The sequence below is a fragment of the Cardiocondyla obscurior genome, linkage group LG16, assembly GCF_019399895.1.
Source record: "Cardiocondyla obscurior isolate alpha-2009 linkage group LG16, Cobs3.1, whole genome shotgun sequence".
NCBI lineage: Eukaryota > Metazoa > Arthropoda > Insecta > Hymenoptera > Formicidae > Cardiocondyla > Cardiocondyla obscurior.
The window spans coordinates 54573-67981 of record NC_091879.1 but is presented as its reverse complement, the minus strand read 5'-3'; the positions used below and the strand labels follow the sequence as shown (position 1 = coordinate 67981).

Below are 13409 nucleotides of genomic sequence, written 5' to 3'. Positions count from 1 at the left end.
TTTTTTTTTTTTTTTTCGCGGCGAAAGGGATGTAAATCGGTCACTTTACACGATAAACTGTACATCAGTGTTCGTCAAGCAAGCTTCCCTCCCCGTCGCTTTTCATCTCTCAATAAACTATAATTACACTCACACTACCCGACGGTTTTAAGCGATTATCTATGAGTTTTCTTTCATTTTCGAACAGATATGTACAAAGTGATCGCCGATCACCTTGCTGGTCTAATTGTTATATAAAAAACTATGAGAAATTATTTAGAAGACGCACACGTATGTCCGACACATTGAAGATAAACGAAAACGCCCTCGGCACTCTCGGAGTTTAGACTTTTCAAGTGTCCGACAAAACCGATATGTGTTATATTATTTTATCAGATCCCTCCGGATGGAATAAAATAATATATAGTTCGCGAACGCGATCGATTGCTCCAAAGCTGGCTTAATCGTTGGATTTTCTTTTTCTACGTTAAAAATTAAGATTTGCTAGCCGAAATGAGCCGATTAGTCCGATAGAGTATGGTGCGATCGCAAATTAAATACCAATTAGTACACGCGCATGTAACACGAACGGAATAAATTCAAGTCGGAGCTACAAGTTGTCTTTTTTTAATGTGGCAACGTATAAGTGTTACGTATATAATATTTATTTACAGTTACAATATTCTTGCGGATGGGCCCAGACAGTTGAACGGTGTCTGACAGTGCGAGGCGTGATTGCCTTACGCAGAACGTTACAGTCACTGTATCATGAACACAAAAGTGAACGCGGTAGCTTTGTAATGGCTAAATTATAGCCGCACGTGTCGCCGGCCCGCGTCTCGAGTCGGGCGTAACGTGCGCGAACCTAATAATTTAAATTTAAGGGGATCCTAAAGGGCCTCCGAGTTCTCTCAGTCTTCACCGCTACTCCTTTCAAGGATGTATCTCGACTTCTAATTGACATCACAGAATTTAAAATCCTTTTATACGTTTAAAGTACATGCAAAAAACAAAGCGCGGCACATTTTAAGACGTACAAAAATTGATATGCTTGATCATAAAAATATTTGTTTACTATGCAAATCAATAGTGTACCGCACTTCGGACTAGATTAAAGAATGATTGCGACATTCAAAATATGTTTCAAAGCGTAATAAAAAACTATACATCCTCGAACTGATTTTGTATGTTTGTCCATATGCACGAACTTATTTTACATATGTTTCCGGTAATACAATGATAGTTACTATGACTCTAATTATTTTTTTTTTAATTTTACCGTCGTCGTTGTTCGACTTTCGGTTTAGGATCCCCTTAAAATAATGCGATACAAAAATATGGGAGTTTAATTATGAAAGAACGGGCCTCTACGTTTACGCCTTATCACCTACGTGCCTATCAATTACTTACAGAGTTTAGATTACCAATATTGTTCATGTTACCTCCTATTCTAGAAACATTAGCGGCATCGCGGATGGTACTGTTTTGTAAAAACAATACGACTCATTTAAATACTATCTCATTGTAACTTTTACGTGAAAAGGGAAGAGAGAAAAAAAAAGAAAAAAAAAAAAGAGAGAAAGAAAGAAACTCCTGTCTCGTTATGCCCTGGCATACCGTTTAAACATTTGCACGCACATTCATCCATCTTAGGCACATTACATACTCTACATAAAAGCACATTACAATCATGTTCGAGCTGATCTCAAACGAGTTTTCACTCACTCGTGGGCTTTTTTTTTCCCCCACCGTTGTCGGGCAAAGACGCGCACGAACTACATATGAGAAAAGTTGTAGGAGAGCAGCAATGATCGTAAGTTGGCATGAGACTAATAGGAGTTTAAGGTAAATTAAAAATATGCTCATGTGGCATAGCGCTTGGTCCAAAGCCGCGCTATGCGATCGTGTTCTTCTCTATTTTGTAGGTATTGCGTGGCTATACTACCTACCAATGGATCAGCTGTAAAGTGAAATTACATGAGAGCCACGCAACAATTATGTAAAAAAAAAAAAATAAAAAATAAAAAAAGATATTTACACGTTACGTTAAAGACAAAAAGAAATCAATACACCCATTATATGTACAGCGTGCATATCGTACATCGGATTTCAATAAGTTTGAATAGATAATGTGCCTACCTGGATTGCAGTCTGTTAAGAGGGAACATATTGACAGTAGGACTTTCGAAATTGTCAATGCAGGAGACCAATTGTCCTTTAATATGTCCAAGCAGATGACTCCTTGACTATTTATATTGCAATGGTAGATGCGCGTTCGGAATGTAACCTGTAGAACAATATACTTTCGCTTGAAACACACTGTAGAAATTATTTAACTTGCGAAATTAATAATTTTTTTTTTTTTTTTAATTTAATTTAATTTAATTTAATTTGGTTGTATTTTCAAAGCTCACCTTAGGAGGTTTGAAAGGATATTCTGGAGAGAAGTGTATATCCAGAAAAAACACTCCACCTTCGTAAACTGAACCTGGTGGGCCCAATATGGTGGAAACCCATTCGTATAAGTTATCACCCTTTGGTCCTGCACTGTAAAACGAGTGAGCAAAATTAATGCTATTATCTTCACGTCATTCTCATAAAATACATAAATTATTTTATAATTCAAGTTATCATGGGCCTCTGTAGTTCCAATATATCGTTTTAAAAAAAAGTGATAAATTAACAATACCATACCTACAGTTTGGAGGTGGGTCTAATGTTATTTCTGCCAGTTCCTTTTGTATCCTGACAAAAATATTGAAGACATTAATGACTACAAATTTCCCTAACGTTCATTAATATGCATAATTACTGCGTCACGAGTTTGTTACCTTTTAGCTGACGTTCCTAAAGCTTTAGACATCTTTGGATTGGGCTTAGCTTCTTTACTGTCTGGTTTATTGTCTGCCAAGGAAGAACCGCGTCCTCGTCCAGTTCCACTAGAGCCTGCTCCTGACGACATGACTCTGTAGAAAGTGCACCCATAATTACGAATTACGCACAAACTTTTCATAAATCCTTAATTTAATAGCGGGGAACAAGTACTATAAATAATAAAATTACATGGAAGTACACATTGTGCTAAGCTTTGTCCTGCCTCATATGCTTTTGATACATTAATTTATTAAATACTTTTAGAGAAAGATGAGTTATTAATCGGCTTTGTCCATGTACTTTCACGTATGTAAAACAAAAATCTATAGCTACGAAAAGAAAAGCTGGCAGAGCTAGTCTTGCTTGCAAGTGTTGGCGTCGCACAAAACAAGCGGCCGAGATCACGAGAAGCGACTTGGGGCCTAAATATGCAAATTTATTGTGCATCAAGGATTTCCTCAGGGAAAAGCTAGATCTTTCTCTCCCGTCGCGAGGGGGTGGCAACAAAAATCGTCCGAAGAAGAGGCTCGGGCAACTCGAAACGCACGATTTTCCGCTACCCCTCCCATCCGGCGTGTATGAAAACGTAAACATCGCGCGGGGTACGGTCACACGATCGTCGGCGTCGCGTCTCTGAGACGGCGTTGCCTTCATCCCGTGAAGCGAGGACAGCGCGTGATTTGCTCAGCATCAAATTGATTACCCTTCACGAAGCACGGGCGAGCACGCGTTCCTCTCTCTCTCTCTCTCTCTCTCGTTCTCTTTCTCTCGCCCCGCACTCGCTCACCTCCCCCGAAAAGGAGGGTCTTCTTCTCTTGCCCGTGCGCGAGGAAGAGAGTCCGGCACGACGGCGAGCGCCGGGTCCGGGTGTCTCTCGGGAACGCGTACACGCACGAGACGGAAGCTCCGCGCGCTGGGGCTGTTCCGTTTCCTAACCCTCTCCTCCCCCGTAGAGCTTTTTCCTTTTCCCTCCCCGTTCCTATGACTCGTTCGTGATCGCTGGAGGCGGCTGAGCGTTGTACCTCGTGTTCCGGTGCTGTCCGTGCCGTGTTTACCGCTTGCCTCGCGGCAAGCCTAACTCCGCCGGGTCGCCGACGGCAGAAGACGAGACGGGGCGGGGGGCTGCGGGGAAGGACCGGTCCGCCGCTTCAGACGCGAGACGGCTCCCTCGGCGCCTCGGCGCGGCGACGGTGTCGCCGGGATAATGGAGCTGCCGTGCGGCTCTCGGAAGGGCAGGATTGCACGCGATTGCGGCTGGCGTCGGTGTCGGCGGTTGGCGTCGGCGTCGGCGTCGGCGTCGGCGTCGGCGGCTGCGTTTATTGTCTTGACGAGAGTCGGGCGGGAGCAACGCGCCCTACGACGGGATCACGCCGCTCTCGACGCAGCAGCGGCAGCACTCGCGGGGTACGACGCGCATCGACGCGGCACTGTCGTCCGACGGTACGCCGGGGAACGGTCGGTCGTGGATGTGCGGCACGGGCGCGGGTCCTGCGGGTCGTTTCGAATCGCCCTCGCGGGATAGTCCTGTCCCGGAAGCCCGTGCGCGCCTCAGACAGCCGTCCTCGTGTCGCGACCATTCATCTCACTTTCACGTGCCGAAATCACGATCGCGGCGTCCTTCTCCCGTCGGCGAGCAGCGCCGAAACGTGCGCATCTCTGCGTCGCCGGATGTTGACTCTGCCGCCGCAGCGGCGGACGCCTGGGGAACGCCAACGCCGCCGCGACGGTCCTCGCCGGCGCTGTAATCGTCCGGGTATCTTCTCTCCTTCTCTCTAATTTTCACTTCGTCGACCTCATATTCCGTTTACGGAATGGTCCCGGCGCTACCGTCGCCACAAATACATCGAGAGAAATTAGAAAGATCACATATGCGAGCGAAATTGACGGAAAATAACTCTCGCTGTGCTATCAACGCTATCAACTTACTTTTCTTATATTTCTAATACCTCGTAATACTTTTCGACGATTTCAAAGGATTTGTAGTGCTGCGAAACTCCAGGAATGACAGATTCATCATCTAATTTTTAATATTTCGTTTATTTTAATAGACGCGAGATTAAATTATTATTTTTATTTAATTGTTATTAAAAATTAAATATTATTATAAATTTTAATGTTTGATTAAAATTATTTTTCTAACAAAGTATTTAGAATACGTGGATTCAGAAATATTAGTTGAAACGAAAAAGAGCGTAAATAACAGTTGCTCAGAGAGAGCTCTTTATTTAATTTGCATAGATTTATTTACATTTTGATAATATAATTTACGACGTCGCGTAATTTGTAAGAATAGTAAACGATAATGCTTTATATTATTTATAAAATCGTTTCATATCTTTATCTTAGTGCTTTGTGTAAGTATATTTGCATGTATGTATACACATACACATTATATATATATATTTATATATTAATATATAAATTAATATTTACAACACCGATTAAAAAAGCTGTCTTGTACATTCCACACTATATACAGCGTTCCTCCTGTATACTTAGAACATAATAACAAACTATGTTTGTGCTATTAGAACACGTAATTTCTACAGTCTCTGAAGAATAATTATTAAATCTTCTCTCACAATTTCATGTTTCTTCAAAGAGGAAACATTTCAATTTTTAATTTGTCATTAATAACTATCTCGAATTTAATTTAATTGGCATAGCAATTCTACAATGTAAATTCTTTCCATCACTATTTCACTAGCAAGAAAATAGACCTTGCAAAAGATCTTTTCTCTTCATTCTTTCTGACACGATCTTGAAGTTGTAAATGGCGAAAATTATGCAAATGTATATAAAACTTCCATAATAAGAGTATCAATCTGCAAAACTCTATTCTCATTTTGATTATTGTATTGCAACGTCGTAAAATTAATATGCATAATGACAGATGAGCGGAATAAATTGTAGCGATCTAGAAGATTACTTCGATCGTATACTATTAAAATCATGCTTACTACAAAAGACTTGACATGATTTATTCTACTATTGTAGTATAAATATACGGCAAACTTATCACTCTTCTACAAACTGAAGAATCGTTATTTATTTTATCGCGCATTACACAAGCAAATTATTCATTTCTGTACCTTGACTGTTAGTGCAAATTCACCCTCTCGGTGAAAAAAAAAAGAATGTATTGGTCAAACGCCATTCGGGGTTGGTGTGCTATGAACTGGAGCTCGCAATAAATCGTGATACTGTAACAAAGCCTCTCGCAAGGATCTAGATACTTGACCAGAAGTAGTTGCAATCGTACATTCTACCAAACATGGATATAATCCGATTAGTTGTTCCCATACCGATCTTTCAACTAAAATACAGTCATTTATATATTAAAACACATACAGCAATATTATTCAAAATAAATAGGAAATAAAAACATACCTTTATTGGGAGGCGCTTTCTTGAGCGATACCACAAGAGTAGCGACAGCTTTCAGGACGAACGATATTTCCGATAATCTGTACCTAGAAAAGGTTTCTATAATAAGTACTTAAAATAACTTAGATTTCAAACGTAAAATATTTATCCTATCTTAAAAAATTGATGGCAAAAATATAATTGCATTTATTGTTGCTTGTTATCTCAAAATATTGCGTTGCACGCGCATGGTTTCTTCTAGTTGATATAAAAAAATCCACCAGAATAAAATAAAATAAAAGATTCGAATATTTATCAGCAGGTTTTGATACGGTTACCTAGGCAAAGGGCACTTTCCACTTCGTCTCTCGCTTTCAATATATCGCCGTAGAACTTCTTGAAATCTGTGCAAAAGGGCCGTAACCGCCAAACGTCCGGCGATTCCACCTTCGTCACTCTCTGAACTCTTCTTAGGGCTATTTTCCGTGTCATTGTTTAGTCCATCCAACAGAGAAAATTGCAATAAAGTTTCAAAGCAAGTCTTTGCGAATTCTTCCCGTAATTTCGTTTCTGCTCCATTCTCTATAAAAAAAAAAAACAACAAAAAAAACAAAAAAAAACAGATATCTCTTTCAAGAAATATTTATATGCAATTTCCGTAAACAGTCTAACTAATATATATATATATATGTATGTATATATATATATATATACCAATATTTGCAGTGGTGGCCGAATGTATGGAACCTTTATTTAAAAGCATAACAACCCTCAGTATGAATTGATGAGGTATGTGCTGAGAATGTGGTAACACTTCGTCCCTCAGTAATTCCATCACTTGACAATCTACCGCTTCGTCGGCTTGGATTTCTTCTACCCCTCGTTCTACATTCAGTACGCTGCAATTAATGAAATGTATTTTTTAGCGTGCTTTCAAAAATAAAATTAATAATTCCACAGAATAAATTAAATCAAAGTCGACAGTTTACCTTTTTGGAAATAAGAAATCGTCCAGCGTGCTCGCGAGCTCGAGCCACATACTCTGGAATTGTTCGGGATACTTTCTTGCGAGCGGCAGTCCAGTGTGTAAAACAGCCAAGAGACTAGTCACGGCCAGCTTCCACGTGGTCGCGGACGGGCATGCATACTTGATAGCTAACGGCACATGCAACGCCTCCACAATGTGTTTCAGCACCTGACCGTCGATCACGGCCATCTCGTGCGCAGTTTTTTGATACAAATTCACGACCATCGATAAAGCTTTCTCGCCGAACGGAACGTAATTCATCGTGACCCAATCGGCGGACACGCCTCTAATCTGAGAGATGTGCTTCGTAGGAATTTTGCCGTAAGTCGGAGCTTCGCATGCCAATTTAGAAAAGCTCAATAATTGAAGGAATATTAAGACAATCATCGTGCGTAAATTTTCCGGGCCACTCAGCGCTTCTTTTTGCAAAAGTTCCATAGAATGCAGCACCTCGTCTTGCAAATGAGTGAGAACTACGTCGGGTACCGATGGCAAAATATACGGCGTCGATTCGCCGTGTACTGGAACAGCCACTGTGTTCTTTAGGACGATACATAATTTCTGTAGATCAGGACCTGTGAATTTATTTCTAATATGTTGGAAAACGCCTGGAAATATGTGCATCAATGCAGTTAAAAATGCCTGGGACGGTACGTAAGGCTCGATATCGCCTTCCTGTGGGGGTGCGGTACTTTCCATTCCAATATTGAGCCATACACGCCACGTCACCGTCCATAAGCCTTCTGAATCGTTTAATTGAATCACCTCGGTGCCTTCGCTTCCTTTCGGTTGAAAGAGAATCTCCTGAAATGACTTTAATGCCGCTAATGATACCTCGTTGTTTTTACTGAGCGCTGAATTCTCAATAAACTCGAGAAGTAACGACCATGCTCTGGGAAAGTCTCCTAACATTTGCAACAGTTGACGTTTTGTATTAAACACTCTAGCTACGCCACTTAATGTTAAAACTTGTGTCTCCGCCCATTGCTTTTGCGCTGTATTTCTGCTGTGGTGAATAAGTATATTTCCACTGGTGTCAACTTTTTCGCTGCTGGCTGAATTTGATAAACTTCTTACTTTATCTAACAATGGAAACAACACTTGCCAGAGCACAGCCTGCCATGTAGGTTGATGCAGAAGACTACCGTGTGCGGATATGGTGGAGAATAGAGTCTGACTTGCCGATTTGCGTACAGCTGGTCGCGAATCGACGCATAAATCTCCCAATCTTGCATAAAGACACATCCAGAGTTTATCGAACGGTGGCATATTTGTTGTGCCCGGAAAGTCAGGGAATACCGATGACGAATCGCCGCGCAAGCAGACACACAATTTTTCTTGATTCTGATAAAAGTAGTCACTTATGTTCCACATTAAACCGACTGCTGTAAGCGAGATGTTTAATTCTTGTGTTTGCGATCCAAATTTAGCGGCTGTATCGACGCACAGTGGAAGACATCGCCAAGGCATTACCGGCAAAAAGTCGGTTACAACCAACTGTAAGCATTGGAAAGCTATGCGTACCAAGGCTTCTCCATGATGATCGGAAACCGCTCCTATAATACCGAGGACTAAAGGCCAGCCATGGTATAGCGTTTCTCCAGCGCCGTGAAGTACTTGCAAGACGCATTCTAATTGTCGTTGTCTAACATCACCGTGACGTACAGATGATAATTCAGATAATGGTCCTAACAGTAACGTTTGTAATTTCTGATTGTCGCGAAGTGGTTGCGGATATTTATGCTGAAGGGCCATTTTGACAAGGTATGTGATGGCTTCCACGCCCCACTCTCTCATACGAATATGCGGATGTTGACAAACTTCTAATAAATGATTTGTCAATGGTCTCCAAAGCACTTCCACGCGTGGTAAGTTTACTAAACCTGTCTCTAGAAGCTTAGCAACGGCAAATAGAGAAGGTTCACGGTTAGAATACGCCAGCTCCATAGCCTCGTGGCTTAATTTGCACAAGGCGTCTATCAAATGATGCAAAGCAACGTCGTCAAGATGTTGACTGCTCTCGAATAATCTACTGAGCATAGCGCTGAGTACAGGTAGATCTGCCATAACTGCGTTCGTTAGCACAGCATTTGGATCAGCTGCAGTTTTTCCAGCTTTTAACGATCCACCCGTGGAAGGTTTTAGACCAAGTATCCAAACGAGATGTTGAAGAGTAGTAAGTACCAAATGCCATGCGCTGCCAAGTATACTACCGTGACAATGGGCCAGTGATAACAATGCACGCATGCATTGCAGATTTTTTGCAGTTAACATGACGGGACCTTGATGAGCACCTAAATATATATATATACATATATATAAATGAATTAAATAATAACACAACTAATCGCATAAGCGAATTATGGCCAACTTACCAATCGGTAGTGATGCCGTTGGTAATGGCGTACCCACGGCCACTACTTGCTGTCTATAATCGGGCTCACCCATTGTCAAGTTATATTGCATTGAGTCCTGTTGTCTCGCGGTGGGTATGCCTTGAGGTGCATTGTACAGTACCGTCAAGGCATAATTAGGCGGCAGAGATGCTTTACATATAGCAGTAATAAAAGCATCTCGAGGCGTTTGCAAATCCAACTGACCGCAAAGGGACGCAAAAGTTTGAATTGCTTTTAAAACATTTTCGGTTGCCGATTCGTCTGTACTGTAAATTCACACATACATTTACATTCTTTTAAATTTTTCATGTTATAATAAAGCAGTAATAATTAATGCAAAATTGTTACCTAGCATCTATTAATGGACTAAGAGCTGCCAAGAGACCGCACCAACTAGAATTGATTAATTGTACATGAAGCTTGCGTTCTGATTCGCTGGGCTGATAAATTTGAGTTTCGCCATTGTCGTCTTTCGATCCATTTATCGCCAATGCAATCGATCTTATGATGTCTAATAAACATGCATAAGCTATACTGATTCCATAACCACCCGGTATTTGCGGCGGTTCAATTTTATCCAACATTTCCAAACTGTTAATAATTTTTGCTCGTTATTATTAATCTTTAACGCTTTCGTTGTTGCAAAACGTAATATTGTTATAAATTAGCTTACTAAGTTGGTTTAGCCTGTCCGCTTGTAAATGTCGCTACTACTGGCAACCAAATACCACGCGAATAAAAACCAGGTTGAGGTGATACACCAGGCCCAATAGGCATTCCTGTGAATAATGACGAACCTGTGCTTTGAGGCATAGTCGTACTTACTGCTGTTAAAAACAAAGAATTATTCATACAGCATTCTCTAAAAAACACTCGTACATATACTCGAAATAACAATAAAAGTTTAAATTAGACATTAGACATTATGCAAGCAAAAAGATTTAAAAACAAGTAAAACTAAAAAATACAGCAAATAATTAATTAATCTTGTAAATATTTGTTACATAAGGTAACTCACCCGTGCTTGTTTGATTCATCATCTGCGGATTTACAAAGAGGCTATGTACATATGCGCCTAAGCTATTGACAATATCTTGAAAAATATTTGTAGCATGTGGCTTTAAATCGTAACATTCACAGAAATTCGTTAGTAAATCCGCTTGAACTGTCATTTTGTGTAAAACTTCTAATGCTAAAGCTCTCTGCCAGATAGGTTTATCGGGATCCAAAAACTTTACAATTAAGGATAAGAATATTTCACACTCTGTTACCTAAAACATCAAATACTTAAATTTATGCTATTAAAGAATTATCGCTACATCATGATTTGTACAGATTCCGATATATTTACCAATAAGGAATGATATTTCTGTATCAAAATGGATACAACTCGCAACAGCCTCATGCTAATAGGAAAGTACGGTTTATCTAAAGGTGTAGCTTGTTGTAAAGACGCCGGTACCGAATTACGATATTTGATGTTAGGTGAAAATAGTTTTATCACAAGTGCACACACTCTTTCTTTTAATAAGAAACTAAACTCTGGATGCTGAAAATGATATCTTTGTAATATATAAAAAATAACAACTATTTTATTCTGTAAAAACATACATCTTTAATTACTTACCTTAAAAAAAACAGATGAAAAATTTGTTAAAACCGATTCTAACAATTCCAAACCAAAAGTTCTAGTCATTTCAGTAATGCCTATCAGCCAATACGGTTGATCAGCATTTACTAGCTGCACTAAATCCTAAAAAAAATTCACAAGTAAATCATACATTTCCGTGTACACGTATCTTAACGCCTTTCGGCAGTAAAAAAAGAATAAATTTTCCCCATAAATATTACGCTAAATGGATTTCGAGCTTACGATAAAAAAAAAAAAAAAATGAATTGAAATCAACATAATTACGCGTTTGTTTTCCTATAAGCGAGCTCAAGTACCTCCTTTCGGGCAATCAATCTTATCGGAGTATATCTCGGACGTGATTTAAACGAGGTAAAACAATAAACAGCGAACGCACAACTGGAAAATGCATTCCGCGGAGAATTCGTAATAATGCAGAATAGTGAAAACTAACTCCCGTCTCGGCTTTAGACGCGGTGAAACGGTATCGGATAATAGATGGGACGAAAAGCGAATTCGATGGCCGATATCGAGTTACGTGAAAATGTACTCCCGTCTTCGCCGTCGTCAAAATTGACCGCGATGCGCCGCGAAGTTTGCGGAGAAAAGGATCCCGGCCGGGTTTCTAAATTTCCTTGATTTCTCACGGCAGCCGCGCCATTTACTCGTTCTCGATTTTGCGCTTATAGTTATAGCCTACAATTTTATGTAATTACATAAATAAAGACGCGAACGACATACCTGAAACATCAAATATGCATCTGCAGCGCAAGGACCGAGACCTTTAGGCGCTTGATTTGTTGGAATTTTGAGTTCCTCTAAATTTACTTCATCAGATTCTAACTGATCAGGATTTACTTCATCCTCGGCAACTACTCTTTCAAATACCAAAGATACTAATTGTCTTACAGTAGCACCGGCTGTATTTATCGTTGTACAGTCTTTTGTGAAATGTAATCGAAAACAAAGCACCAAGTTCTGAAAGAATGCAATTTTAAATATTAATGTTGAGAATAATATTCAAGAGATGTAAGAAAAAATGTTGAGATAATAAATTCTTACTCTTGCTAATGTATCTCCATGCACTATGGTATTACTTGTAAGCAACAATGTTACAGTTTGCAAAACTTTAACTTCTTCTGTACCAGATTCCATCAATAACCACAGAGTGTCGGTAATGTATCGAGCACCTTTCTGGTCTACTGCCTGTTGTGTTATTAGTCTTTGCATCATGCCCAGGCAAAACTAAAATCCACAAATAAATTTATATATATATAACACTATAAAATTTGATTTTTTAATTAAAAATGTACTCTAAAGCTTTTCAATACCTTGATAATTTTTACATCCTTACTCTCACATCCTTGAACTACAGGATAAAGTATTTGATTTACAATGTAATATATTGGTGTCCCTGGGTTACTTGAAGCTGTTCTCAACTTGGTTATTCCTTCCTCGCACGACTGTAACACACGTAAACTCCAATCGTTAACGAGATCATAATCGAGAATAAAACCAAGTCAAAGGACCATGATTAAAGTTTTTCATACCTCCTTAATTTGCGGGTACTTTTTCTTGGTCTCTGAGGCAAGGACCTTCAGGTCCGCTTGCAGGGCCTCTAGGAACTTGGTGGCGTTCTCCGGGTTGCCCCCGACGGTGGTAGCGGCACTCGCCATCGTCAACATCGCCACCGTGACACGCGTTTCCCTAAATCGGCAGGACTTCCGGAACCGAGAACATGATGGCTCGCTGTCGGGATGTTAAGGAGCTAAGCGCCGTGACGTTCGCCCATCGTGCGGCCGCGGAATCGACACACGTAGGGAACGATGACGACGAACAAGCGGTCCATCGGTATCACCTTCTCACCCAGTCGCTACTGGGTCACGACGAACGACCTGTCACGAGTGCTCGCACGTGGACGTACTCGGTGTGGCGTTGCTCTTGCGTCCGGTGGCTCTCGCGCGTATACTTCACATTCACGCAACTACCACTAAAAGCTTTCCTGGCTCCGTAATCGCGCAATTGACATGCAAGTTCATTTGACATAACACGATTGATATCAACCCTACGAACCACGTATGCAACCGCGCGGCGCTGTCGCTGCGATTGTGGCCGTGTTTCCATGACCGGATTTCCG

General features: G+C 40.5%; 2 protein-coding genes across 7 annotated transcripts; both read right to left on the bottom strand.

Annotated features, from left to right (window-relative positions):
* Nucleotides 1-626: 626 nt before the first annotated feature.
* On the bottom strand, nucleotides 627-4375 carry Ubc2 (ubiquitin conjugating enzyme 2). Of its 4 annotated transcripts, none has more exons than XM_070667302.1 (6): nucleotides 3876-4375; nucleotides 2811-2945; nucleotides 2674-2724; nucleotides 2394-2526; nucleotides 2119-2266; nucleotides 627-1939 (listed from the first exon to the last, which is right to left on the bottom strand). In XM_070667302.1, exons 2-6 carry the CDS (start codon nucleotides 2939-2941, stop codon nucleotides 1842-1844), a joined length of 561 nt encoding a protein of 186 aa, XP_070523403.1. In that variant the 5' UTR covers nucleotides 2942-2945; nucleotides 3876-4375; the 3' UTR covers nucleotides 627-1841. The 4 variants fall into 4 exon arrangements, with proteins under 4 accessions (XP_070523403.1, XP_070523404.1, XP_070523402.1 ...); XM_070667303.1 differs by lacking the exon at nucleotides 3876-4375 and adding an exon at nucleotides 3641-3855; XM_070667301.1 differs by lacking the exon at nucleotides 3876-4375 and adding an exon at nucleotides 3557-3854.
* A 675-nt stretch (nucleotides 4376-5050) lies between these two features.
* On the bottom strand, nucleotides 5051-13326 carry Mon2 (Mon2 homolog, regulator of endosome-to-Golgi trafficking). Of its 3 annotated transcripts, none has more exons than XM_070667281.1 (15): nucleotides 12823-13326; nucleotides 12604-12735; nucleotides 12335-12517; nucleotides 12014-12250; nucleotides 11270-11395; nucleotides 10994-11191; nucleotides 10661-10913; nucleotides 10316-10466; nucleotides 9991-10233; nucleotides 9622-9908; nucleotides 7209-9540; nucleotides 6934-7118; nucleotides 6558-6801; nucleotides 6244-6326; nucleotides 5051-6169 (listed from the first exon to the last, which is right to left on the bottom strand). In XM_070667281.1, the coding sequence occupies exons 1-15, from the start codon at nucleotides 12955-12957 to the stop codon at nucleotides 6000-6002; spliced, it is 4959 nt and encodes a 1652-aa protein (XP_070523382.1). In that variant the 5' UTR covers nucleotides 12958-13326; the 3' UTR covers nucleotides 5051-5999. The 3 variants fall into 3 exon arrangements, with proteins under 3 accessions (XP_070523382.1, XP_070523383.1, XP_070523381.1); XM_070667282.1 differs by having other exon boundaries at nucleotides 6244-6320; nucleotides 10316-10469; nucleotides 12823-13323; XM_070667280.1 differs by having other exon boundaries at nucleotides 10316-10469; nucleotides 12823-13322.
* Between the last annotated feature and the right edge of the window lie 83 nt (nucleotides 13327-13409).